The following is a 26703-nucleotide window of genomic DNA, read 5'->3' as shown; positions in this document are numbered from 1 at the left end:
TTTTTACCTCCAGGATCAGAGGCAATATGCCTCTGAATACCAGTTGCTACTGCCCACGTGTTCTGCCCACATCTTCTCATACGGACCTAGTTGGCCACTGTGCAACACAAGATACGGGACTAGTAGACCTTTGACTCAGCGGAATTCTTTAGTTTTTACTGTTTGAAAGCAAATGCTTATTCGAGCTTAAATTAATTATGATAACCGGATGTTTCAGCTAACTCTCTGTAAGCCCTCTGGGACTAGTCTGCATTCCACTATATCACTTCAGTTTCTAAACTAGCTTGTTATTGAGCTTTACATTGATATCCTGTTATCAATGTACCCTGGTGTAGAACTGCATTCCTACTTTCAGAACATTTTGTGTGTTTTCCCAGGCAATACACTTGATTGAGGTTACATTAAATATTTGAAGTCCAGTATCTGAAATGAGATTACATTAAATATTTTCATCTTAAACCAACAAATACTGCTCAGCAATCAAAACCCAAGGATAGAATGGAAGAGAAAGGACCCATCCATATTATGCTCTTGCATTGTTCTATAAATAATTGCTATTGTTCTAATCCACAATATGTATGCCATATAGAAATGCCTTACCCCTTCTTGCTTAGTGAAGAGTTTGAGACAGTTACTTAGGGCCTCACAAGTTTCTCTTGATGTTTCAGAGACTTCTTCCGCTTTACTGAGAAATGAAGATGGCACTCCTTTAAAAAAGCACAGGTATTTGTGTTACTAATTTCTTCTACCTCCTACTATTTTAACTTGTAGCATATACAAGTTTCAAAATGTATAATTAAACTATCTTGCACATGGAAAACAGAGAAGCTCAATACATCAGCCTTATTTTAAAAGAGGGGTAGACAATTTATTGCCCTTCAGTTTTGGCTAACAACTTTCAATATTGGTGAAGGATTATGAGAGTCTGCAACACAAAACATCTGGAGGGCCATAAGTTGCCCACACCATTCTAAAAGGTCACACTGAATATGCTTGATTTCTGTGGCTTGAGAAAGCAGAAATCTTGTTAATGAACAGCTAACTGGCTTCTGTTTCAATAAAAGATATACGAGCCACAGGTCTCAACAAGGAGAAGGTTGCACTTACTGAGAAGTGTATTCACCAAGACAATGCTTATGACAAGCCACCAAATTGATTGTCACTGAACAAACAAAAAGTCTGATTTTTTTAATCTGCCACACTAGTTCCTTATACTGACTGGATGGAGCCTTTTCACACAATCCCTAAATTTGTGCCTTGAAATTGACTACTAAAATGAAGAAGAATTCTAAAATCTTATAGTTAAGCTTGTGTTTTACTTGTTTTACTAAAGATTTGCTTGTCAACATATGACTTTATAATCCATTTTTGAGATGTAAAGGTTTAACTAGCATTTCCAACTAAAGTATGAACATAATTTAAAGTAATATTCTGCCCCTCTCACTGACTTCTAGATTGTGATCCATTTGTGTAGCAGTATTTAACTTTTGGAAAAGTACATATTAAATTGCATCAGAGGTAGATGATGATGACTATCATTTCTGTACTGCCCAATAGCTAAAGCTCTCCAGTTACACTGTGTATAACCACTGGGACATTGCAGAAGAAGCATTCTTTTGAGAATGGCATTGGCTAATTTTGCACCTTTGAACAATACCTGGTTGAGACATTTGGGCAGACAGAATTGCAAATGTACTGAGAAACTGATTATGACTGGCTTTTGCCAATTGGACTGAACAGCATTCAAAGAAACAACAGGACAAAAAAAAAGTTACCTTGACTGGTGTCATATGTCTTAATCAAGGAGAGGAAGCTGGAGATCTCCTTATCTAATCTTTGCTGGCATGACTGTGCAATCTGGGCAGGGAAAAATGGGCTATTTAATGTGTTATGCAAAAGCTTCACAACTTAACTTTAGAATATTTAATACGTCCTAGAGATATTTCCTTTTTGACCAGTTGAGCATGGGTAACTGTCTAAGATGACCTGCATCATAATAAAGCTTTGGGCCAAAGCAGATGAGACAGTGTAGATCTGTGGCTGCATTCACTAAACCTGAGGTTTTATTTTTTTAAAAACTGCTGTGGGAGCAACCAAAAGGTTTTGCAAATGGGGCAAGCAGCAGCTTTGAGAGTAGAGGGCTTACTTTGGGGAAATGACAAGGTTTGGCTCTCAGGTCATGGTAAAGATCCAAACTGCATCGCCACTCTGGCTGCCTGTGTAATTCTTATTATTTTAATGCACAGGGGATCTGATTATAGAAACCAGTGTTCGAACAACTTTAGCCTCCTATTTTGAAAAATAAAGTAGCGTTACATGTGAATATGGCAAAACGTTATGTGAAGGAATTATTCCAGCGATATTTCAAAATCAAAATCTTATTATGGTTTTATTTGTAAGAGGCTCGTATATAAACACATTCAAAATCAATGTTAATGCTTTTAAAGTTGTGGCCACATACATTTCAGAAACAATTTCCTAACTTTATTTGCTATTTAACTTTTTTTGCTGGATTGATCCCAAAGGATTGAAATTGGTGAAAGGACTTCTTAATTGACCAACACAGTGACATATGGAAGTGTCAGCATTTCTTATGCAACTCACAAGCCTGCATTTTATTTTGAAAATACAGACTGGTACAAGAAAGGTATTGTGCCTATTTGTATTTTCCAACTTGTAGTGCTAGCATCACTTAAATTGCAATTCAGGAGAAAGACTCATTGTACTTAATGAGATGTGTTCCTCCTGAGGAGGCTTGCCAAGGACTATACTAATAAATAGCTAATAAATTAATCCAGAGGTTGTCTTAGTGATCAGCCATGGTGGTAATCCTTTTTAATAAGCCATTATTATACTTTATTAAAGCCTTTATTTTATCATTAATTTTTGAGTCCATTTATTCTCTGGGAAATGCCTTTATATTTAGAAAGCAAATATTATGCATGACTTCAATTTCTGAACTAAAGTTATGTACTGCCAAATGCCTGTATTCTAGTTTCCAGAAGTACAATAGTTTCAAGGTGACACAGCTGATACTCAAATTTCAGAGCATAAATTTTTAAGGCACCAATGAAGGAAGATAGACTGGGCAGAATTATTCACTAGCTGCCATGAAATGAGCAATATGCTGTAAGGTTTCTCTAGAAATGATCTACAGCAGAACAACAGCATGTACTGGCACTATACTGAGCTATGTCTAGAGTTTTGTCTCAGGTATAGGCCTTGAAAGAACTGTGAACTACAAAGAAAGAAAATGAGGATGTGGTAGAGACGAACAGGGCAACAATAAAAGGAAAGAAAATGGCTTTAAAATAATCAGGGAGACAAGCAAAAAGGCAGTGAAACATGCACAATTCAAAGCAAGTGGACAAATACATACAAAGAGATTAAAAGGTCAAAAAGCCAAGGAAATGCATGTAAACATGTCTAGCTAAATAATTTAGCTATCTGGGAAGAATGAACATAAAAGGGTTATACTATATTTGGGGTAGTTCCCCTTTCTCTGGTTGTGTGAACTTTGTTATGCACCCATTCCCAAATGCTGAAATGTGTGGATAACACATTCTTGATAAAATGGCACCTTCCATATTTATTAACGATGAGGTACAGACCATCTTCCAGTACCTGTGTATTCATTGTACCATCAATTCTTCATTATGTGCAGGTGTAGCTGCACACATTCAAAAGGAATCAACTCAGTCTCTGTCTCTATTATTATTGTTACATTTATATCACAATAAATCTTTTCCCTTTTATAAGGAATCCAAGGAAACTTACATGGTCTTTCTCCGCTCTATATTACCATCACAACAATCCTGTGGGGTTGGATTAGGATGAGTTAGGTTACTGACTGGCCCAAAATCATCCAGTTAGTTTTGTGGCCAACTGGGAATTAGAACCTACATCTCCTGAGTTCCATTCCAGCACTAGTATGCACACTGGTCCTCAGTGATCCAATCCTCAGTTCTAGACAGCAAACTGGATAACTTGGAGCTTAATTATTTATTCCACTGTCAAAGATAGTATAAACACAGAGTATAATCTGAAGCTAACAGAAGTCCTTGCTCCACTCAACCCAGCAGTTCTGCATAGAGTGATAAGAAGTAAAACAACCTTGACCTTTTATATCAGTGATATAACTTTGACAGTCTGAAGACTTGCCCAGGATTCTGGCTTTCTCCAAAGTACCCATGAGAGAAAGCCAGAACCTTACAAATGTTCTTGTTGCCTACCAGTTAAACTTAGACACTCCTTCCTATTTAAAGGAAAGCCAAGTAACTTTGACAGCATTTAGAGCTCATGGATGCAGTTAGCATAAAGGAAGACTGAGGACACTTTACAGGTATATCAAAGACCCTAATTTTATTCAAACATTCCTTGTCATTGGAGGTATCTTTTCCAATTTGCCACTTGCTTTTCCAAAAATAATGTAGAATAGTGCAAAAATAATTCTTAGAGCCATTCACTCTGAGCTAACCAACCTCACAGGGTTGTTGCTGTGAGGATAAAATGGAGCTATGGAAGCCGCCTTGGGTTCCTCACAAGAGGCAAAAAGCAGGATATAAATGAAATGAAATGCAATAGCAATAATAATAATAATTTATATACCTTTTCATTATACTAAGAGGATTTCTTACAATCAATTGTTTACTCATACTCAGTCTTTAATGTTAACCTTCCCAAACTAACCCAGCCCCGCAAAAATGTCAGCACACAATTCCCATCATTCCCAGCCAGTATGACTAATGTGAATGCTTGTTGGAGAGGATGGGGATTGCAGTCTGATAGCTTTGTAGGGTACAAAGCTGGTGAAGGGTTTACCCAAGTCTTCACAATTTCCAGAAAGGCAGTTATGTTAGTCCATGCAACAAAAATCAAAGGCCAACAAAGTTATTACAGCACAAGTTTATATGAGCTGGAGTCCTTTTCATCAGATGCATCCTAAGCTGTACACACACATGCAGTTGGGGTGGAGCTGAGAAGTAAATAGCAAGCTCAGACAGAGATGCAGGAAGTATAGACTGTGACAGTTAAATCATTGGCAGTGGCTATTCACAAAACAGCTGCTGATGAAACTATATCCTGGCACTGGATAAGCTAATTAAGGCTTGCCATACAGCAGGAAAAGCCTTAAAATATTTATTCCAGTTCAAACAAAGCAGTGGGATGCATTCAAAAAAGGGAGATGAGCTCCCTCTCCTGGCTAAAAGTAGGTAACCCTCCATACTCTGGCATAATAAAGCTGCAATTCTATACCCATATACTTGGGAGTAAGCTCCATGGAAACAAATGGAAACATATTTAGGATTGTGCCTAAAAATTGTTACAGTGAAAGGCATGATGTGTTTCATTCAACTTTCACATGGTGTCACTGTAGTAACTTGTTTGCAAGGCATATGGCAGCAGTGGGCAACTTGTAGCCTTCCAGATGCTTTGGAAGAGAACAATCAAACCCACACATAACACTAAAATTTATTTCAGCCTCCCATTCAAGCCATGCCTCAGGCTCTAATGAATTGCTAAAGAAAGGTGCTACAACAGCTGGGAACTGAGATTACCTTCCTTGATATTCTGATGGACAGCATGCCCAGCATACATTAAGGGCAACAGTCAGTGGTTCTTTAAATGCGTCAGGCTTCTAACATTTAATGTCCTTCACTCAAGAGCAGAATATCACAAGAGACGCACTCCTTCCCATGCTGGTATAATACAATTTCATATACTTCATGAGAAGGGAAGACTCACTGGGGAAGAAATTTGGGGGAGAAATAATGCTAGTAAAATTTGAAGGTAGAAGAAGAAGAGGAAGGCCAGTTATGAAATGGGCTGATTCCATAAAGGAAGTCACAGCCTTGAGTTTGCAAAAGCTGAGCAACATTTTGAAGGGCATTCATTCATAAGGTTGCCATAAGTCAGAAACAACCTGATGGCACATAAAACAAATCCCTACCTAGAGGCCAGCCATTGTATTGCCACAAAGTATCCCTTTGGATGTAATGTTAAATAATAATAATAATAATTATTATTATTATAACATTTCTATGCCGCCCCTTGCCGAAGCCTCAGGGTGGCTTTAGCCAAACTATGGTTTGTTTATAAATCTAACCTGATCCAGCTTACTAACCACAGTCTGGGAACAATCCAAGATTGGAACCCATAGTTTGAAGCTGGTTTGTGAAACTGAGTTTCCATAAGTGTTTTTGTTGCTGTTTCTGCACTCAGATGAGTGCCTTATGCTAGTATTTCAACCGCAGAAACTTGGGAAATTTCTACATAACATCAAATACAGACATTTCTTACTTTTAGGGAGTCTTGTAACTCGACAACTGATATTATATCCTCCTCCTCCTCCTCCTCCTCACTCAGTTGTTCTTGAGTACAGTAGTGTGTGCTGTATGCCGAATGTTCTTCTATTGCCTGTGTCCAGTACTAAAAAGGAAGACATGAAAGAAAAAACAGTCTTTGCTATTGTTTTTCATTTAATAAACTAGCATAATAGTTGTTTCACTGAGGACTTACAGTCACCAATAGGTGACAAAAAGGCCGTGGAAGAGCTGCTGTAATGAGACTGGGGTTGTGGGAAAACATCTGTTCTTTAAAAAGAATGGATCTTGAGATAACACATCTCTTCCATTTTGTCTGACAGTACACGTGGCAAACATAAATGACATGTTCAATTAAAACTTTATGAGCCTTAACCAGTGTACAAATTAATATATTCAAGAGTATAGTACTTGTTGAATTTGCCCCTGATGCTCTTCATATGCATATTTTAGAAAGAAAGCTTTGATCCTGCATGTAGTACTGGGGACATAGAACGGAGTAAGTGTTAGCCTTCCATGGTCTTCGGTAAAAGAACTAGTAGGGAAAGTTATAGTGAAGTTAAAAATACTTAGAAGAAAAGTGTTAGAAGAGTAAAGTTTAGTTACTTCCCTGTGAAACATAAAGAACAGACAACATGAAAGTTACAGCTGCACCGTTAATCATGGCAATTCTATTTAGCCCACTATATTTTTTAGTGTAGCTTTATAAGAACTCACAGTTCTGAGAGAGGATTCCTGCCTAGACACACACGGTGATTTCACTCCAGATTCCATTCAACAAATTACCAAGCATTACTTGCACTAGAAACACTCACCTCTCTTGTCTGTTGGTTGTTCTTGGGAACTTTAAAACTCTGAACTGTATTGTCAAAACACTTGATGGAGAAGAGGCAGCTATCTGCACTTTTTACCTTCAACAGAAAGAAGAGACAGCAGGATGGCGAGTTGAACACTATTCCATACAAATTACATCAGTGAAAGTGACTGAGTTACAGAGTATAAAAATAATCCATGTATGGCACCTTGCTTAGTTTTGCATATTGTACAGGCCACAGCACTTAACACACAGAACCCCATCCGCACTTTACTGCAGTGTTTGCAACTCCTTTGTTTATGCTGCTTCTTTTGTTCCAGCTCAGCACTGTGTGACTATATTCCAGGTTATGTCTGGCGATAAATTCTTAGTTTCTCCTAGTTGTTGTAATTATGACTAAAGGATAAGGAAAAGCTGAAAGGTACATTTCTACACTAATTAGTTTTTCTAAGTTTGTTATGGTTGGTAGGGCATCTTATAAAACTACACACTGTCATAGTCATTACCTTATTAGTTTTTTTTCTTTTTTAGAAACTAAGGCAATAGAAGAGACACCCTCAAGGAAGGACTTGGGAACATAAACCCCAATACATACAATATATATTACATCTTTTATTTTATTTAAATGTCATTTTAATTGTTAACAATATTTGCTTATTTATCTGGCCAGGGCGACTTCTTTTATATTTTATATTTTTTATTTATTTTATATTGTTAATTTTAATTTTATATTGTTATTTTTGTATTTTATTGTTTTTGTAAGCCGCCCCGAGGCTTCGGCAAGGGGTGGCATAGAAATGTTCTAATAATAATAAAATCTTTTACTAACCTCCCCACTAACTGCAGAAACCCCACCCTCAAACAAAGACCGTAATAATCTCTGTATAAATCCATAAACAGCAAAGGATAGTAGTTTTTGTTAACCCTTTCATTAAAATGTTTATACTGCACCTTTAAGTTCAAGGTGCTCACAAACAAAACAACACAGTAATACCAAAAATCTGGTAAGTATCTTGGATATTTGCACCTAGGCATTCCATGACTAAACCTCAAACACTAGCTTAGTTTGTGTGCGCGCGCGCGTGCGTGTGTGTGTGAACATATTCCTGAATGCCCAAATTCACTTACTGTGCAAACTGCTTGTGTTAGGTGCTTGCATCCTTGGCGACGATTGCTGTTTCCAATATCAGCCCTTCAAACAGGCAAGTCAAATAGTTAATTGACATAATCCAAATCAATACAGCAGCAGTGAAAAGGTTTTGCGAGATGTTTGATTTCACACTCACTGTTTTTGATACCAGGAGAGGACCCCATGTTCCAGTACTACCCAGTATGGCTTCCACCCAAAAAATCTTGAACTCTTGAGGCAAAAATAGAAAAAGAAGATGGAGGAGGAGGAGGAGACATACAATCCATCAGTTCAATAAAAATGTAAATTTGCCAGGAGTATTATAACCAGAAAGAAGCACTGCTGAATGAAGTAATGCTAAGCAGTACAATCTATATGGATTTAATTTCTCTCAGAGGCTGAAAATATTGAAACTAGAAACTACTGTAGTTTTTGCTCTACTGTACTGAAATGATAGTAACATTTCATTGCAAAGTTTAATTGTAGTCAAACTAAGGACAGAAGACAAACTTCTAGAGTCTACAGTAACATCAAAAACAGGAATGATCTTGATGGCATTGATCATGCAAATGAATAATCATGACAGCAAGCTTTTTTAAGGTGAAAAAGGAAAGATTTCCTTCATATCATTAAGCCCGGTGAAATGCAGAATACTGCTGCAGTAGTTTGAGTGCTGGACTGGGACTTTGGGGTCCAGGTTCTAGTCCTTACTGTGCAATGAGCCCATGGGGTAGCTTTGGGCCAGTGACTGGCCCTCAGCCTAACCTACCTCGCAGGGTTGTTGTGAGGATAAAATGGAGAGGAGGATAACTATGTATTTGCTTTGGGTTCCTTAGAAAAGGAAAATGGTGGGACACAAATGTAGTAATAACTAACTAACTAACTACTTCCCACTCATAATTTGAGAAAATATATTCTCCCTGGGAAAAGCCAGATATTCCACCCGGCCCTGGCCACCAGGTCAGTCAGATGTTTTGTTGCCTTTTAATGCAGTGGTGATGGTGATGAAGATGATTTATTTTTATTTTATTTATTAAAACATTTTTTGCTGATGATAGCGATGGAGCAGATGGGCCATTCTGAGAAGCCTGATCAGAAAATAAGATCTTGTACTGGAGAAAGGTGACAATCTGACTTTTTCTAAGAACCAATCCGACTGCTGATGTTATGATTTCTGCTTTTCTCTGACACTGAATACACTGAATGAATCCTCTATTAGTTGTCTTTTTCCTAAGGCTTGGGATAAATAAAATAAATATGACCAAATAATACAAAAGAGGTGAAAAAGTCTAGGTACCTTCCAGAGTAGTCCTTCATATCGCCTTAGAGTTTTGTTCATCACCTACAAAAGAATTGAGATATTAAAGCTGATCCACATTAATAATCAGTTTTAACACATAATGCTTAAGGGTGTTGGACTATATAGGTTCCAGTTTCCACTCAGCCATGAACCTCACTGGATGATTTGGGACCCATCACTGAGTCCTACCTCAGGTAGGCCTATCCTACCTCACAGGGTTGTTGTTAGATAAGACAAAGAGGGAAGGCTTATGTAAGCTGCTTTGAGTTCTTTGAAGGAAAAGAGAAAGGATATAAATATGCAAATAAATAAAATACCCACCTTCGCAGTGCTCCCTTCAAGTATTTGTTTCATTTCTGCACCTTGGGCTAAAGCAAGGGGTGTCTGACCTGTTCAATAGATAAATACATTTCAGAAGAACTGAACCAGGACTGCAGTAATAGCAAATGTATCCCACAATAAGCCTGTTCTTTAAGGAAAAGGGTAGATGGCTTTCTTGGCTATAGGCATTCCTCAACAGGCATTTTAACCCAAGGTAACTTTTTTCATTTTACCCTTAGATTGATTTCAAAATATTATATGAATATACCAACTCCAATTTTTTAATGTCAGATATATGAAGGTTTCCTTTCCCTTTCCAAAAATGATAAGCAACTATACTACTTTCAGCAAGTTCAAAATGTACTGGCAGAACTGGCTGAGTAAATGGATTTTCTAAGAACTACAACAGGATCAGTGAGTATTTATTTTCTTAACAGCTGGCAGTTATTTACTAGCAGCTTAAATCCAGATTAAAATTCTGTAATGCAAAGCCAATTAATTTACAGATTCCACACTGCTAAAGGACACTATGGCAGATTCAAGGGGATAATATAGAAGTTTGCAGTTGACGTGTCTGTTTTGCTTTTCAGAGGAAAGTGGAACACATTAAAGCTGTGTTACATACCATTTTTGTTCTTTATTTTCAAATCTGCTCCACATTTTAGGAGCTTCAAAGCACACTGCTTGTGGGCACGATATGCTGCACAATGTAATGGTGTGTTTCCCAACTGATCAGTGCAGTTGATGTCAGGAGGATTTGACCTGTTTAACTAGAAAGAGTGATTGAAACATTATTTATTGTGCTTGCACACCTGTAGTGATCTTCCTTGAAACACAGTGGGCAGCCAGTCAGGATTAGGGACAAGAATCTCAACCAGAGCTCCTAGTCATTGGACCAGTTAGGACATCCCTCCCCCGTAACTTTGATCTATTTTGATTTAAGCAGCTGATACTCAGCATTAGGTTTATGGCTCTAAAATGTACGCTAATGCATAATATTGCATATACCAGCACTGTGAGTCTTCCAATTTCTCCTTCTCGTGCAGCTCCCAGGAGGAGTTCCTCGAGTTTTCTTTCTTGAGTCCTTTCCACAGCTAAGCAGAAACAGTTAAGTAAAATAACATCATCCCAGAGGAAACTTATTTTTTTACTGCTAGAGTCCAACGAAATAGGTATCCATTTTTGGGTCTTACTCTCCACTCTGAGCAGCAGGTACCTGATTTAATCATCTTGTGCTCAAATCCTATCACCCTCCAGAACAATATAGGTCAAGTCCAGCTCAGTGGCAGCAGGCATGTTCGCATATAGTTCAAAGGACCCAGTTGGTCCACAATGAATGTTCATTATCCAGGGAACCAAGCCGCCTGAGCTGCCCGGGTTTGGACATGCTCAAATACATGCACAGTAGCTACATTTCTTAGTTACACATACACATTGGAGCACTTAGTAGTTACATTACTTGTGCAAAGGGATAACTTCATGAACTCCTGGAACATTTGGTATATAGAATGTAGATAAAGTCCACATTTTGTGGCAAAAATAATACTAGTTGTATAATCAGAATTATATCTTGCCACAAAATATTTGTTTTTTATTTATTTATTAAAACATTTTTATGCCGCCCCATTCGCCGAAATATGAAATTTCTCTGAACATGAAATAGGGCAAGAGTTTGGATTATTCCTCTGCCTAAGCAACACAATTTCTAAGCATCCCAATGGACAAGCTCCTCTATGTATATTCAAGATGTGAGTCCTTTCAAGAAACTTGTGAACTTTTATGATATAGTGCATCCTGAAAAATGTCTCTGAATTAGCGTGTGTGGTATGTATCTTAAAGCTCTTGTGTATAAAGTGGTTGTAAGATCTAAAAATGTTGGCGGAACAGTCCCCACCTGCCTCCAAAATATTGTCACCCTAAATATCTTTTAAATGCAGCATAAGGAAAATGGCTGAAACCAATGCTATTTTGTATAACAGTGATCATACAGTGATCACCAGTGAAAAATGATTGTTAGTGATCTTTCTTGAGCTTTGGCTGACAGGTTTTACTGCTGTTCTTATTATTGTATCGTTCTAGTTTGCTGCTCTGTAAGTACAATGTTACTTACATTGTAAGTATGATACAAACATTGTAAGTAACAATTTTTTAGTGTTTTATCTTGTTTATTAACTGCCCCAAACTGTTGGGAAAGTGAGATATAAAATGAAAAAACAACACTGTACAAAACACAGTAATATTGTGTTTTGCATAATACATTTTGCAAAAACGGTGGCAGCTTTTGTAAACACAAGTGTCTATGAGGACCTTAAGCACTCACAAGCTACTTGGGCTACTTGCAGCCTAGCTTCCTTCCCTGCGTGTGGTATCTAGCTGTTTTCCTCTTGTACAGGAATACTTCCTCATTATATTGACATCTGTGTCAACTAGTTGTTAAGATATGAAATAACCAGTGGATTTAGTTTCCATGAACTGGTCATAAAGGACAAAAGCTAGAGAGGAAATACACAGTTGCATTATAACAATGGTCATCATATTAAGATGCTATAGCACCTGCTGATGGAGATGAATGAAATATGCCTCTCCTTGTATATATGAAGGTAATGTGCATTTCATACCAATGGGCAGCATATATAGATATACCAAAGAAGAGAAATACTGAATAATTCCCTGGATGATTAAAATGCCCTACCCTTGGAAGTCAGGCAAGCATAAAAGCACCACAGTGAATTAGTGTGTTTTCTGAACCCAGTACTCTTCCCACAGGGTGGTTTATAAGTCTGGGGAGCTTAAAACCACCCCAACTAGATCATGCTACACATATGTTCAAGGCAGACACAGTTTTCATGCAGGTGGTGAAAAGAAGTGCTTTATCACCTCAGCAAAATATTATCCAGGGATGAAAGATCACTGCTTTTCATACTGAATGATGAGACTGAGTTAGAAACTGCAGCCATAAAACATGTTTACTGGAATCCCGTTTCCAATTATATAAAATTCATAAATGATACAAAATAGATACCTTCTAGCATCTCTCTTATTTCTTTATCATGTGTAACTTCTTTTGCAGTTTGCCCATTCCCATTAACAACTGAAGTATCAGCATCGTATTCCAAAAGTAGCATAACCACCTCCTGAAAGACAAATTTAGTGTCCATTATTTACAGAGTTCTCCCAGCTTTTATCTAGGATAGTGTCATGTATTTGCCTTGGAAAATAAATGCCACAGTAATTAATTGGAACACATTCCGGCAGAGTAACCACAATAAATAAATACATAAATCAGGAAGTCGGCAAATGAAAAATAATAAATGGAAAAGTCATGGGGAACGAGGGTGTGTATCTCTGCATTCAAATTATATATTCTAGACAGAACATGTTCATTCTACCTTGCGCCCAGTGAAGGCTGCACGATGCAGTGGCGTGTCTCCCATGTCATTGAGCACATTTACGTCAGCACCAGCCTAGAAATAAAGATGGGTAAATGATACTTGGCATCCAGGTCAGTATCTCACAAAAACAGAACTTGCAGCAATTAGTCGCTGGGAGACTTATTTTGGCCTTCTCTTTTTTGAAAAACCTTTTTAAAGCATATTTCCCCTTTGGTAGTCTAAATAATTTTAAAATAGTGTAAATATATTATTTGTATGGTATAATACATTTATTATATATACCATAAATGTATGGTATATATAAATCTACATTTAGCATGAGAGACTGCATGCTCATGCTACACTTACTGGAATTAAAACTTTGCAAAACGCAAATCATTTGACCAATTTCAGTTTCTGTTGCTCATTTGCTGTTGCTGTGGGACCCAAGCACAAGCTCATTTGTCTTTACTTGAGCTTTAAGCCTTCAGTGTTTGGGAAGGTAACAATTCCAGTGTGCCACTGGACTTCATTACCACCTCTAATCCAGTTTGTTTAAATTGGCTCCTGTTCATTTTTTTTTTCTCAAACGGGTGACCAAGAGGTCATTACAAGCAGCACATGTAGTAGAACTAAACAGATTATGTGTTTTTAACAATTATATAGTCATACAGAATTAAAAATTAGAGTCTGGAACCTGGATTACATTCCTTTCTCCTGCTGGTGGACCAGTGGTTCTTAGTTTCAACCTGGCCCCTTATTCTTCAGACTCCGGCACTCGTGTTGCTTATTTTAGAGCACCAGGATTAATGCAGAAGGATCTTTAATGCAATGAATGCATTTAGGATCAGCAGCCAAGTTGTATCACTCATGATCTATAAGCATGTAACTCAGCCTGAAGCAAGGTCTCTTGATTTCTCCCCATGGTTGCTACCAGTATCAAGATGAGCTGGATCATTTACAAAAAAGGTAATCAGACCACAAGTAAAATTCCAAAATCTGCATTACTGAAGTAGCTTTATTAGGCTCACCAGAAGATAAAAAATATATAAAAGTTCTGAGATGTCCAGATCCCTTTGTCAGTAAGATTTTAGAAAAAGTGGGCTGGAAGTGGGGGAATACAGGAGGAAGAATGACTTGATGGTGAAATTTCGTTTTTGCATGTTCAAAATACCAAGATGGAATAGAGGACAAGGGGCAGGAAGACACTCAGTCAGGCTATGCAAGTTAGTTGCTGCTACTGCTAGTTACTTGTCAGGGCAATGAGCTGCTCCATACAAGGCATTTATTGTGCTCTTGTGATTCCATACCCATGGTTCTTTGTGGGTGCTTTACACTACATCATCACCGTCTGGGGCCCTCCTGTGCTTTCTGAGCATTTTTGTGGCTCTTTTTCGAACAAGGATGAGGATCTATTAAAGGGCTAGCACACTACAAAACACTAAAAAATGTTCATGTCTTTTCACAATTCTACTATCCCATAGAATCACCTGGTGGTTATGTAATGGAACATACAGAAAGGCAAAGAACTGCCCATGGGGTGGTGGCGATAGTAAAGGATCCCATCTTAATCCCACAAATAAGTCAGAAGCTGAAGCCTCAGTAAAGTGTTGGATTAAAACCAATTGAAAGCCTAATGTAGAAAACCCCCAAGTAAGAGAAAAATGTCAGAACCTCTATTTTTTAAAATATAAAATCCAGCCTCCACCCACTACTCACACCTTGCTCTTTATAACATCTTGCCTAATGATGAGGTCTGGTGATCTTGCACATTTGTTGTGATCTTTTGGTTAACCTAATGAAAGTACTAAACAGATTTTGGAATTTTGCTTCCTACATATGATTTGTGCACACAGATATTGTAATTCTGCTGTATCTTTCCTTGCAAATCAAGATCAATGTGTTCTTCCCATACTCTGCCATATGTACAGCCTGAAGAGTCTGCAAATGACCTATGTGTTTTCACTTATGCTAACATTTAAGCTCTTTGAAATTCTGAAGTTCTTTGGCATTTATTTTTACATACTAAATGTTCAACTAGAATGTCTCTTTGGGGAAAAAGATCTATTTCTTACTTCATAGAAATTTTAATTTGCTACACAATATGGTAAAAGTTATACCTTCAGCAAATCCTTGACAACACTGGTATGCCCAAAATAACATGCAAGATGAAGAGGTGTCCAGCCCAAGTTAGATTTGCTTCTGCCTAAAGGTACAAAATAAAATGTGACAAATCCATACTGCAGCATCTCTTCTCACAACCGAAAGCTGAGTTCAAGAAAACTGCCAAAAAAAACAAAACAAAAAAAACCATTCATGATTCTCCACTGCATCAACTTGAAATGTTCTCCATGGTGTCTGATAGATCTGAAACCTTCCCTAACATGGAGCTTTTCAGATATCATCCTTTCATCATCCATGGTGGTAACATCTGGAGGATAACATGTAGGGGAAGGTTTGTATTGTGGTTAGAAGAACCACAGTCAAAGGAGGAGCTTATCGTTCAGCTTAACTTACCTGACCTATTTGTTGTTTGTCATTTTGATCTCTTTGGCAAAGGGCAATTTTTGAACACATACTTTTTGCTTTCATGAGTAAATCCTTTTCTTCAGAAGCATGTCCCCAAGAGTAACAGGTGCTTCACACACTTTTATGCAACGTTACCTTTGTAAATTGTCTAGAGAGGCTTTCTGGCTACAGGTTGGTATATAAATGAAATAAATAAAGTGTGCATTAATAAAGAGCAAGGAGTCAATGTTATCATCCAGTATGAGACGATTCAGCACAACAGAAATCAAAATGTATTAAAAAAAAATTTGTAAGATGGTTTTTTAAGGGGGCTCTCTCAAAGTTCAGAAACAGCAGGGCAAAAATAAAGGGAATGAATTCTAATTCAAGATATATTGTGGGCTGGTTCAGATGACTTGACGCACCATCATGGGTTACTTAATCTTCAAAGGGACATGGCATGTGCCATCTATCATCATGAATATGCAGCTCCCAATTGGGTGGAGGGTGGTTGTTGGGTGTCATGTGAACTCAGCCAGAAAGGATTATTGAAGGGCTAAACAGTGCTTGCATAACCCTAGAACAGACCATGGGTTATGCAAAGTTGTTTTACTTTCTAATAACCTTTCCTGGCTGGACTCACATGACACAGTAACCTCTTTTGGAAGTTGTATATTTGTAAGAGAGGACAGTATGTCCTGAGTGGTGTGGAGATATTTTGGGTACTGTGGATAAACACTTTTCCTATTGCTTTGTTTTTAAGTTACATATTATGGTGTATATTCATATCTGTATTATTGTGCTGATTCTGATTTCTGTTTTTGTGGGGTTCAGTTATAGTAATTTTGTATTTCTATATCTGTGTATGTAAGTTTTGTATTAGGAAGTGAAGCATACAGTTAATAAACACCAATACTATTACTACCACTAAGAAGAAAAATGGATGTCAGGGAGGAGGGTTCTAGCCTAATCTCCTTCTCAGCTGATTTTCTATGTTCAAAAGAAAGGAAAAAATGTTCAGAGGAACATTCTATTATGTGAACACCCAAACACACCTTGAAGAGGTATAGTCTGAATGCTGGTTTATCACCTTAGCAAGATCTAGACATTTGGGAGGACAGAAGAGAAGAAACAGGCTGAAAGCAGCTGTTGTCACTAGGGTTGGGAAGAACCCTTTCAGAACTGATCCTTCTTGAATCCATGGACTTCCTCTCATGCTTGGCCTGGTCCTGCAAAGTAAGATGGGCCCAGAGGGAGTCTGTGAATGCTTGTGGACCCCAGTTGTGCAAATGGCAGCCTTCCCCATCAGATGCAGCTGCCCAGAGAGCAGCTGCAGCATAAGGAAGAGGGTCACAGCGAGTGGTCATGCCAGCTGCCTGTCCCGATGGCCAACCTTCTTCCGTGCTTGGTGCAATTGATGGTGGCAGGGCTGAGCACAAAGACAGCCGCTGCGTGCACAGCATGTGAGGCTTGATTTCTAATGAGCACTCACAAAAAGGGCTAAGGGCCACTCCAAAGTGGAATAGAGATCAGGGAGCTGATGGATTCCCACCCCCAAATGGATTCCTTGCACATCCCTAGTGTTAGCGTAGCATTTCTCTGACGGAATAGATCGCAATCCATCAATGCATTTTTTTTCAAATCATAGCTGATACATTTGCAAGTAGTTGAGCAGAACTGCTAGGTAACATGAAGTTTTTCAATCATTTTATTTAAAACATCTTTTTACAGAGCTAAGAAGATATATGTTGTGTTGTGATATGTGCTCTTCAATTTTCCAAAATTACTATATGCTATATACCAATATCACCATATCTAAAAATTGCTCAGAGAGTATTGCTGTAGGCACAACAGACTGCTTATAAATGAAGTCTTAATATCAATACTTCCAAATACTGCTGACATTGCTTGCAAGCTAATGCATACTAACCTTTGCAGTTGATATTAAAGGTAACCTCCTCTTCATTCATTGTTTTCAATAGTTGCTGGACTTCTTCACTTTTTCCATTTCTGGCATAATGGAGAAGCTGCTGCTCTGCTTCTGTGTTCATCTCTGCTAACATACAGATATGGTTTTATTTTTATATATATCTGACTAACTTGTATCCTACCTTTCTGCTAAAGAAAGTATGGCTCAGGATACCTAATATTCACAAAAAGTTAAAAAATGTAGTATTCCATACAAATAATGAAATAGCAATAGTATTAAGGCATTACTTAGATATCAATACTGATTGTTATTTATTATTTATTTTTATATCAATATCCTGCCTTTTTACCTCTTACAAACCCAAAGTCTCCTCAAACAGAATAGTTTTCACCTGATGCAGTAGAAACCAAATAAACATTTAATTTTAATAGGAAATACTAGCCAACACCAATGAGTATTTGCACAAACCCATTTTAATAGGATATACTAGCTATTAAAAAAACCCATCCGTTCCACAAATCAAATACATTCCTGAGCACACCGCAGTCTGCCAGTTGTTCTTGCTGAGGTTCTATACTTCCCTGAAAGCAATTCTAGTAATTGGCAGAATTTTCTCAAGTTTCAAGAAAAGTTTGGAGGGGACAGGGGGTCAAAAGCTGTTGAAAGAAATTCTGTCAGGTATACAGAAGATCAGAGCACAACCCCTTAGATCTCATGTCTTCAAATAATTTTGCTGGAGGTTTTCCCCACATTAAATTCATCCAATCACACATATTTATATCCTTCAATTTTATGAAAGAATACACAAGTAGTCATGTGATTATACTGGCTATCACTGAATCATAATAGCTACAAGATAATAAAATTTAGGCCTATAGTCTTACTTAGACTCATTTTATGTGTTTGGTCAGGTATGTTGCTAATATAATTGTATTTGTCATATCACCAATGCAATTAGTTCAATATCATTTTTATATTCTTAAACGTACTAGAGTTCCAAGTGATTGTTACTTTCCCCCCATTTCCTCACACACATTCAAAAGAAGGTAGCATGTTTTAAAGAGTAAGTTTATTAAGTAGTTTCTGATTAGAGATACACATAATTACAAGATGTTCATCAACAGAAGCTACCTTAAGCAGCATGCTTTCAAAGACCCAGGAGACGGAATGCACTTTTTAAAAGTTATTGAATACATCACAAGACAGAATAAGTGCTAGATCTTTCAAAAAAGATCTAGCGGAAGCATCCAAATAAATAAATAGTCTGATTCTAAAAGAGACACTTCAGTTAACAGCATATAAAACAATGCACTGCTGCAAAGGAAAGCAGTCAACAGACTCTTCTATGGCTTTAGATAAAAGTGAAGCATTTCTTTAAACGTGTTTACCATGAAACATTCTACTGAATTCCAGTTAGTGTTCCATGCTGCCCAGCTGCCAAATGCCCTGAGGCATCTCACGAGTAAGCATCTGACTGGCACCAGAGAGAAGCAGGACGCTGGGCAAGTGAGCAGTTGGCTTGACCTTCTTCAAACCTAGACAAGTTTATCCATAAGTTTGGATACAGTTGAGTGCACCTCTTCAATTAACATTTAATTTGTGAACAGCAAAAGGTTTTTGCAGTAGCATTAGGAGCACAGGAAGCTGCCTTATACAGCCAGACTACTGATTCTTCTGATTCAATATTCTTTATGCTGGCTGGCAGCCGTTCTTCTTTGGGGTTTCAGATCTGAGTCTCTCTTAGTTCTGGAAACACCAGGGATTGAAGTGAGGACCTTTGGTATGCAAAGCATGTGCTTTATCACTTCCTTCTTGCTCCTTTCTTAACCTTAATCCATCTTTGCTTGCTTAGCAATTCATCCATCAATTCCAGCAGCAGAGTGAATTTTTATTCTGCTAATCTGCCACTATGTTCAGTCAAGACTGTGTTAAAACAAGGGCCAGGGAAAGAGCCCAAGAGTTGCCTTCTTTGAAATTCCTTATGAGAAAAGGCAGCTTTGGGCAAATATTTGGCTTCTAAGGGGCATCTGTTGTCACTTATTCAAGACTTCTTTGTTGAAAAGAATGTAAATATGAAAGATTATCAGATAATTTCACATCTCTTATTTGCTGCTAGAAGAGTAATAGTGTCACAATGGAAGGATCTTAAATTTACAGATTTGAATGGATGGTATAAATTGATATGGAAGATAGCAATAATTGTAGACAAATGTCCCACAAATGTCAGGCTATGGCAGGCCAATGAAAGTTTGATTCTTTTGAGAGTGTTCGGTTCCCTTTATTGAATATATGAACATAACTGAATATGAGAGGATGGTACCAGCAAGTTGTAAATTATAGTGGTTGGTGTAACAATTTCTATATAACAAACATGCATCTTGAGGAACTTAAGACTCTGTTAAATATCAGGCAATCTAGAGGTGGGGGGAGAAAGGATAATAGATAATGTTAAATGTACATATCCAAGACTAATCAATATAGTGAGGGTAGCAATACATGTGTAGAAGGCAAACCATACAGGGCCCAAATGGAGTATACTTATAAATAGTAGAGTGAACAGAAAAGTATGCAGTCAGGATGGTAGAATTTCTTTAAAAGCTACACGTGAATTACTATGGACCTAGCTATCAACTGGCAAACTTTTCGAGAATGTCATCAGTGTTTGCACAGTGACCTTCAGATCTATCAGAGAGTTACTATACATTGTTCTAAAATAGATCACACTGGCTACTTTATCTTTAAAGTTTGGGAGTTCAGGGTTGTTGCATAATCCAGATGGTGCTGGGTCTGCAACCACTATATACCTAGGAAATGACTCAAAACTTTCTTTTGAATAAGAAGTGTTTCCATTATATGGTATTAAAGCATACAGTTTGCAGAGCTAAATACTGAAAAATAAGACAGTAAATTGATTAATTCTGGAGCTCAGTGGTAAACATTAAAAGCTTCTTTTGTGGTTCGGCACAGGGTTAAAAACTTAGTTTTTTTAAAAAGACATATTGACATTGTATTTTCATCTTTTCCTTTGCAACTAGAACTAGTTTTTAGGATTAAAATATTTTAGTGAAGATCAGTCATATACTAGTAAATAGTGGAGGAGCTCATCATGGCAGTGAGCATATTTGTACAGTATGCTAAGCCACCTTGTGAATTAGGCACAATGAGTTGCTTGTTTACCAGACAATCCAAGGCATGCCTGACAGATGATCAGGTTCATTGTAGCTTGTTCTCCCCCTCCTTCCCATTCAGTTCTCCAGCCAATATCGCAGTGTCTTTCATGCCATGTTGTCTACCCTCCCTGCTCTGATTACTATGCATTTTTGTTTACTCCTCCCCCACAAAAAATAAAAATCTGAACATAGCACAATTTGTATATTTTAAAATATTTTCGCCCCCTGAAAGTTGTACAGGTGGAGTCATTTTTAAGTTATTCTCGGATGGTCTTCCACAACCATGCAAGTATGTCATCTTGCTTGGTCAATTTTCTTGGTTTTTTCCCAGCTGTCAAAGGAACTCATGAAGGAAACCAGTGAGAGATGGACAGGGTAAGACTGCATATATTGTAGACTAACTTGCACACAGTTGTCAGAGACCAATTGCCAAGTTGTCAGTGGAAAAGCTCTGGTAAAGTGGAAAAAGGAAGTGCACCAAAAATTTGTCTGGAGGACAATATCTCCACTTAGTGATACAGTCTTCTCAATTTTAAGTGTTGAATTGACAGTCCCCTATTGCAGTAATGGAACAACTATTACAGGTTCACAAAAGTCCCCTTCATTTATTTACCAGACATTAAATTTGTGTATATTTCTGCAGCAGTAAGTGCTCTAACAAGAGTCCCAAATGGGGTTACGGGGAGGGCAGTGAATACCTCCTCTTCCTGGGGTAACTGGAGAGTCAGGAAAGTTTGAAAAGGTGGAGGGCACAGAACTGACTGTTCAACACATAAAGAAGAAGGATCACATTTCTAAGAGGAAGATATTATTTGTGAAAAATAATCCATCCTGCAGAAAGTGTGCCAGGTTTGGAGAATGTTAACAACTTACCATGGCCACTTACTCATGGTGGGTTGTCATCCTGTGAGTTCCAGGTAAATGTGTGTGTACACACATCACAGAGTTACTGGTTACTTGGCCAAAGGTAAAGGAGGTATGACCAAAATATCAAAAATACCAGGCTAGTTTAGCTTAAAGCACTTAAGCTTCAAACACAACTAAGACTTCAGAGCTGCAGTTCAGCCTTTTTGAACAGCAGAAAAACTGTACAAAAGCTAGGAAATTACTGAATGGACTGGAGGAAGAGGTGGGGGCCATCTGAGTAATCCAGAGGGCCAATGTGGCCATCAGGACTGCGATTCTGCACTCCAAATTTAATGGGACAGGGAGAGGCGTTTTGGTACAGACACTTGCTTTTTTCATTGCACACACACTTCAAATTTCTCAAAAACATTTTAATAAATACCCAACTGTCATTCTTATGCAATTTATGACAAACGTGTTCAGCTTGTTCTGTCAGACTTCTGCAGAAATTAGTTTTAACCAGAGTCACCCTAAAGCTGGTCCTTTTCTTATGCTTCCCATGATAAAATATAGTATTTAGTTTATGTTGAGAATTTGGTTTTGGCTTCTGAACTAAATCATGAAGTTCCATTAGTCACGCCGAACTTAACCAGTGGGTTCACAACCATGATGCGATCCAGTGTCTGGAATTTACTGGTGCTAGATTCAGCAAAGTGGTGGGAAGAATGCTTAAACCTTGCCGTAATATTCTTGCTAGAGAGTTTCCATCCTTTGCATCAGGAAGCAGGGAACACTGGTGAACAGAATTACCAGGGGCTCTAACAGTTGGCTATACTGAAAGAATGATGCAGAGGCTATGTCAGTATGGGATGGTTCATCATTTGCCTAATCCCATGAAGTGTTGTGATTTCCATAAGGCAGGAGAAGCATAATGTATCATAAAAACACTTGTGCCAATAGTTTCATTATTCAATACTGGGCATGACGACAGCAAATGCTTACTCCACTAATTGCAGTATGCTGAAATTCCCTTTGCATTATTCAACAATTTCATCTGCTGACTAGTTAAGACCATAAAGATCATTTTTGCTGAAACTGAAAATTTCATATCCATCTCCTAACCTTTTGTCTGGCATATCCTACTGCCCAAATATGAAACAGAAAGTATCTAGAAAATTTCATTCCAGCAAACAGTAGAGACTTTTCAACTTTATTTTGGTATTTTAAGCTTCTAAAATATTCTATGCTCCTTCCCATTTGTAAAATGTGTATTTAAGGAGCTGGCCTTTATGGATAATCAGGATGTTGTTGCTCTAAGTAAGAGGCATTTTACGAGTTCCCTATAAACCATAACTTCACCCTTCTGAATATCTCTACTGGTGCTTTCAGAAAAAGCCTTTAGTGTGCAACTGTCTTGTCTCATTCACAGAATTGTACAGGTAATCTAGGGAATCTATTTAACCTGTAGCCTTTCCATTTTTCCACTCTTTATTTCATCCTTTTTCTTACCAGAAAAAAAATAAGGAAGAAGGAGCGAAATAGCTGCGTAAAGCTCATTAATTTTTAGATTCTTCTGTCCAGATGCATCCAACATATAAACTAGGAACAACTTAACATTCCCCCCAAAAAAGGAATGGAGTTCTGGGAATGTTATATTGCAGATAACTGTAATATGATAGCAAAGAGGAATTGTGTCCTGTCCAGAACCAATAAGGATATTTAATTCAGCCCTATTATTTCAAGAGAGAACATCTAAAAATTCTATATCTAATTTAAACCATGGTTTTATCTAGGAAGCTGCTTTATACACAGTGGGTATGTTTACACATAATGCTAAACAATGTTGCATGGTAACCACATGGCATGGAATCCTATCTTGCATCCTATGTTCATACATTGCATGGTTTCTAAGCATCTCCACTTTCCCTCCAAATGGCAGCACATATCCCATCAGCCCCCATGGTTGAAAATCGATCCCAGGGTACACCACTCCTGCCTGTCTCTCTGTCATTGGCCAACACATTCCCCTGGGGAGGGGGCTGTTCAGCAAAGCGACTGCCTACTTGTCAGAGTAGCACTGTTGCTTCAGAAGTGTTCCCCACTGCCCCCACACACCATGCCCATGCACAAACACACCCAGCCACACACCCACTTCTAACCACTCCCTGCACATGTATGGTGTCCACGCTGCAATGGGCTGCCACGCCCTGCAGTGAGGCGCACAGAGAGCATCAAGGAGGGCACAAGTCCTGATGATAGATGGAGCACATCCTGCTGGGTAGACTTTCCCAAGGGCATCTGTTTAAGCATCCACCCTGGAAGGTTTGCTGGCAGGCAACAGTGGGGCCTGTGGTGAGTCCCTGGAATTGTTGGGGACAAGATGGGAGCAGGAGCAAAAGAAAAGCAACAGAAAAGCAGGAGACATGGGCTCACTGGGATGCTCGCCCTGTTAGCTGCCTGAGTGCTCCTTAAGCACATGAGACCACAGGTTCCTGCAGTGGCACAAGCATGGTGCCACTTCAAAGGGTTGCTCCATCACACAGCTACAGCCAGGCAGGAGCACGAAGCACTGTTGCCTCTGTGGTTGCTGCTGCTGGAGGCAACATGGCGGGACAGGGTGGTGGTGCTGCTGCTGAGAGCTCATTACTGTGGCTGGGCACTGGAAAGTTGCGCACCAACAGAGAAGGCAGGCGAAGCAGCCTATCGGAGTGCAGCTGCAGCTGTCTTAGCAGCTGCTAAGCAGAACAGGGCGGTGATAAATGGAGTTTGGAGTGTCTGTTGCAGACATGGCTGCTCTTACCACCAAACTTGAAGGACAAAATGTGGTAACTGACAGAAACATTGTAACTGGGTCATACATAACAACAAGCAATTGTGAACTGTGGGAACCTTGCAACAAACTGGATACTGAAGTCATACAATGACAAGCCATGCCTATGTAGTTTCCAGCATGGCTTGCTGTTATGCATGTGCACAGCCAGTGCTCCTTAAAGCCCAATAATACTGACATGGATTGACAGTGACTCTCCAGGATTTCAAGCAGGAGTTTTTGGATCCCTTCCTGGAGATGCCAGGGATTAGGTCTTTCTGCATGCAAAGCAAAGCATGTGTTCTACTGCTGAGCGGCAGGCCCAGATTATTGTAGGTCAGGATATTGCAAACCTTAAATATAGTATTCAATCAATTGATTTACATCTCCATCAAATTATGGTAATTCAGTCTGTAGAGCTGTATGCTCTAAAACCTGTATTTAGGCAGATAACATGCTAAGATTACTGAATTCTGTGCCAATTATCTGAATAACTAAATTACAAGGCCAATTTAGCTCAAACTTTAGGAAAAATTCATAGCAGCAAGATTTTTTTTTCTTTTTGCCAAAAGAACAAATAAAACTTGGAATCACTTTCCTTAGAGGTTTTTATGCAACTGATTTTATCACCACCAATTCAGGTAAACCATCTTTTTTACAGGATAACAAGTTCCCACGATTTTAATTTAATCTGACATTCACACTGCTCCTATATACACTATATCTGACTCTCATTTTTATCCTATTCAAAGCTCTAGGAAAATACTCTGATATATTTGTTACTGGACAACAGACATGCCTTTTTTATTTTAAACACACATTTGAATCATTTTCTCATTTCAGGGCTCCCACATTTATTGTTAAGCGTGCTTGTGGCAACTTCATGTTGACCCTGCCATCTTACAAATGCAGGTAGTATTTATTGTAACCTGTCTTAAAGAAGTATTCAAATTGTAATAGACTGCACATTTTGTGACTATACACACGTTTTTATGTTAAGCACATCCCATCTGTGACCTAAAGAGGTTGCACAACCTGCTGCTTGCCAGGATAAGTTTTACAATAGTATCATGAATGTCAACACCCAAGAGTTGCTTGCTGACAAAATGTTCTTAATGCCATTGCATTATGGCAGTGACAAATTCAGCATCTGAAACTTTTGCTAGTATGGGTCCAGCACCAGCAAATTCTTTGTATTGTACTACTGTTCCAGGAGTTTTCTGGAACTCCTGTGTTCCAAAAAAGGAGTTGGCTATCCTCCTATACGCTACACTCATTCATAATATTCCCAACGCAGCAGGTCCGAACACTTCTCCAAACTTAGTACGAAAGATTAAGAAATCAACCACACGCGATGCTCGTGACTAGAAAGAAATGCCGCTCTCCCAGGGACGGGAAACTAGAAAACATGCTATCCTTTTAGGCAAAATCTATCAGAATCCTCTGCGGCCCATCACGGGATCCAGAAGCGTGCTGCAGCGCGCTATTACGCACAGCACCGAAAGAGCCACTGCTTGCGCACATCCAACGCGGACTTGTCCCTTCGTCTACCGCCAGCTGGAGCACGGACGGGAGCACCATACCCAGGCGGCGGCGCCGCTCAGCTGAGCTGGGCGCCGTGCCTGGGGGAAAGACCTGGACGGAGACCGCACGAACCGTCTCCAGGGAGGCGCTCCCATCGTTAACGCTGCTGCCGACGCAGAGCAGACAAGCTCCCAACTTCCGCGCGCAGCCCACCCAGCCAGGCGCGCGCACGCGGTCCCTGGCGGCCACGGCCGGCGCGAGCGCGCGCGTGTGACACACATTCACTCTCACTTTCTCCGCGTCTCTCTCCACCCTCTTTCTCACCGCTTCAGGCGGCGGCGCAAGGCCGGCAGCAATTCCGTTCGGCCAACCAAGGCCTCTTCTGCAAACGCGCCGCCACTCGCTCCGCGCAACCCTCCCCTTCGCCCCGCCCCTCCTGGTCTTTTATAGTTCGCACCCCTCCCCGCGCGTGCACGTGACCGCGAGCTGGTCCTTGCCGGGAGGAATCCTCGCTGCTGCTCCTCCTCCTTCTCCTCCTCCTCCTCCTCCTGGCCTGCCGAGAGAGACGAAGCTCAAAGGAAGCCGGCAGCGGGTGAGGCAAAGCTCCTCCCTGCGGCCAAGCCGTGCAAGGCACCCTGTCCAGGCGCCGTGGTCGCCC

The 26703-nt window shown here is 39.2% G+C and overlaps 2 protein-coding genes across 5 annotated transcripts in view; one reads left to right on the top strand and one right to left on the bottom strand.

Annotated features, from left to right (window-relative positions):
• The window catches only part of CABYR (calcium binding tyrosine phosphorylation regulated), a 74494-nt gene extending 66193 nt beyond the window's left edge, over window positions 1-8301 (top strand). For both annotated transcript variants that reach the window (XR_006414087.1, XM_044424127.1), the window contains 2 exons: window positions 669-723; window positions 7669-8301. Coding sequence is in view for 1 of the 2 variants with exons in the window: in XM_044424127.1 (XP_044280062.1) it covers window positions 669-723; window positions 7669-7675 (62 nt within the window). In the remaining variant the exon portion in view is untranslated. The remainder of the gene's footprint in view (window positions 1-668; window positions 724-7668) is intronic.
• The window catches only part of OSBPL1A (oxysterol binding protein like 1A), a 77862-nt gene extending 51398 nt beyond the window's left edge, over window positions 1-26464 (bottom strand). The window contains exons 1-15 of one of the 3 annotated variants that reach the window (XM_044424113.1): window positions 26370-26464; window positions 17697-17819; window positions 15379-15464; window positions 13277-13351; window positions 12910-13021; window positions 10896-10981; window positions 10513-10657; window positions 9888-9955; window positions 9564-9608; window positions 8424-8497; window positions 8266-8329; window positions 7139-7234; window positions 6301-6429; window positions 1776-1857; window positions 601-707 (exon numbers count right to left, since the gene is read on the bottom strand). In XM_044424113.1, coding sequence (XP_044280048.1) covers window positions 601-707; window positions 1776-1857; window positions 6301-6429; window positions 7139-7234; window positions 8266-8329; window positions 8424-8497; window positions 9564-9608; window positions 9888-9955; window positions 10513-10657; window positions 10896-10981; window positions 12910-13021; window positions 13277-13351; window positions 15379-15464; window positions 17697-17817 — 1290 coding nt within the window. In that variant the 5' untranslated portion in view covers window positions 17818-17819; window positions 26370-26464. The other 2 variants (XM_044424114.1, XM_044424112.1) reach the window with 2 other exon arrangements.
• Between the last annotated feature and the right edge of the window lie 239 nt (window positions 26465-26703).

Source organism: Varanus komodoensis, unplaced genomic scaffold (assembly GCF_004798865.1).
Source record: "Varanus komodoensis strain SLA01 unplaced genomic scaffold, ASM479886v1 scaffold14_1, whole genome shotgun sequence".
Lineage (NCBI taxonomy): Eukaryota > Metazoa > Chordata > Lepidosauria > Squamata > Varanidae > Varanus > Varanus komodoensis.
This window is presented reverse-complemented; position numbering and strand designations above follow the sequence as displayed.